The 540-nt window shown below is 68.0% G+C and overlaps 1 protein-coding gene across 2 annotated transcripts in view; it reads right to left on the bottom strand.

Annotated features, from left to right (window-relative positions):
• Bnip3l (BCL2 interacting protein 3 like) overlaps positions 1-540 on the bottom strand; it is a 38,706-nt gene extending 38,166 nt beyond the window's left edge. Inside the window, exon 1 of one of the 2 annotated variants that reach the window (XM_048801555.1) lies at positions 329-540. In XM_048801555.1, the coding sequence (XP_048657512.1) occupies positions 329-431 (103 nt within the window). In that variant the 5' untranslated portion in view covers positions 432-540. The remainder of the gene's footprint in view (positions 1-328) is intronic. The other variant, XM_015499460.2, reaches the window with a different exon arrangement.

The raw sequence follows: 540 nt of genomic DNA on the forward strand, positions 1-540 counted from the left end.
GACAGCCCCCACGGTCCGCCCCCTCCCGGCCCCGCAAGCTCCACTTCAGGGACGGCACTCGGGGTCTAGGCGACCCCTGTCAGCTCGCCCCGCGACTGTGGCCTCCAGCAGCCCCAGCCCAAGACCACCGGAGGGAGACCCACAGGCCGGGAGGGAGACCCGAGCGCCTCCTCCTGACAGGAGACGGAAGCTGTCAGTCACCCGAACATCCAAAATCTAGACCAATGGGAGGCCTTCTCCTCCCGCCCCCCGCGCGGAGCTGGCAGCCGCGGCCGGAGCAGCTCCTCCTCCCCCATCCCTCCACCGAGTCCGTCGGCCCTGCACTCACTGTTGAGGCCGGCTGGCGGAGGCAACGCCTGTTCCCCTTCCTCGCAGTTGTTGTTGTTGTTGTTGTGGAGGGGCGGCGGTGGCTCAACCAAATGAGACGACATTGTCGGGCGGCTGGAAGAGCTGCGGCCACAGCTAAGAGCGTCTCCGGTTCTCGGGCGGCAACACAACAAGCCGAGTCCCCCGCCCCCTTTTCTGCGCCTGCGCAGTCCC

This window comes from Marmota marmota, unplaced genomic scaffold (assembly GCF_001458135.2).
Source record: "Marmota marmota marmota unplaced genomic scaffold, marMar, whole genome shotgun sequence".
Lineage (NCBI taxonomy): Eukaryota > Metazoa > Chordata > Mammalia > Rodentia > Sciuridae > Marmota > Marmota marmota.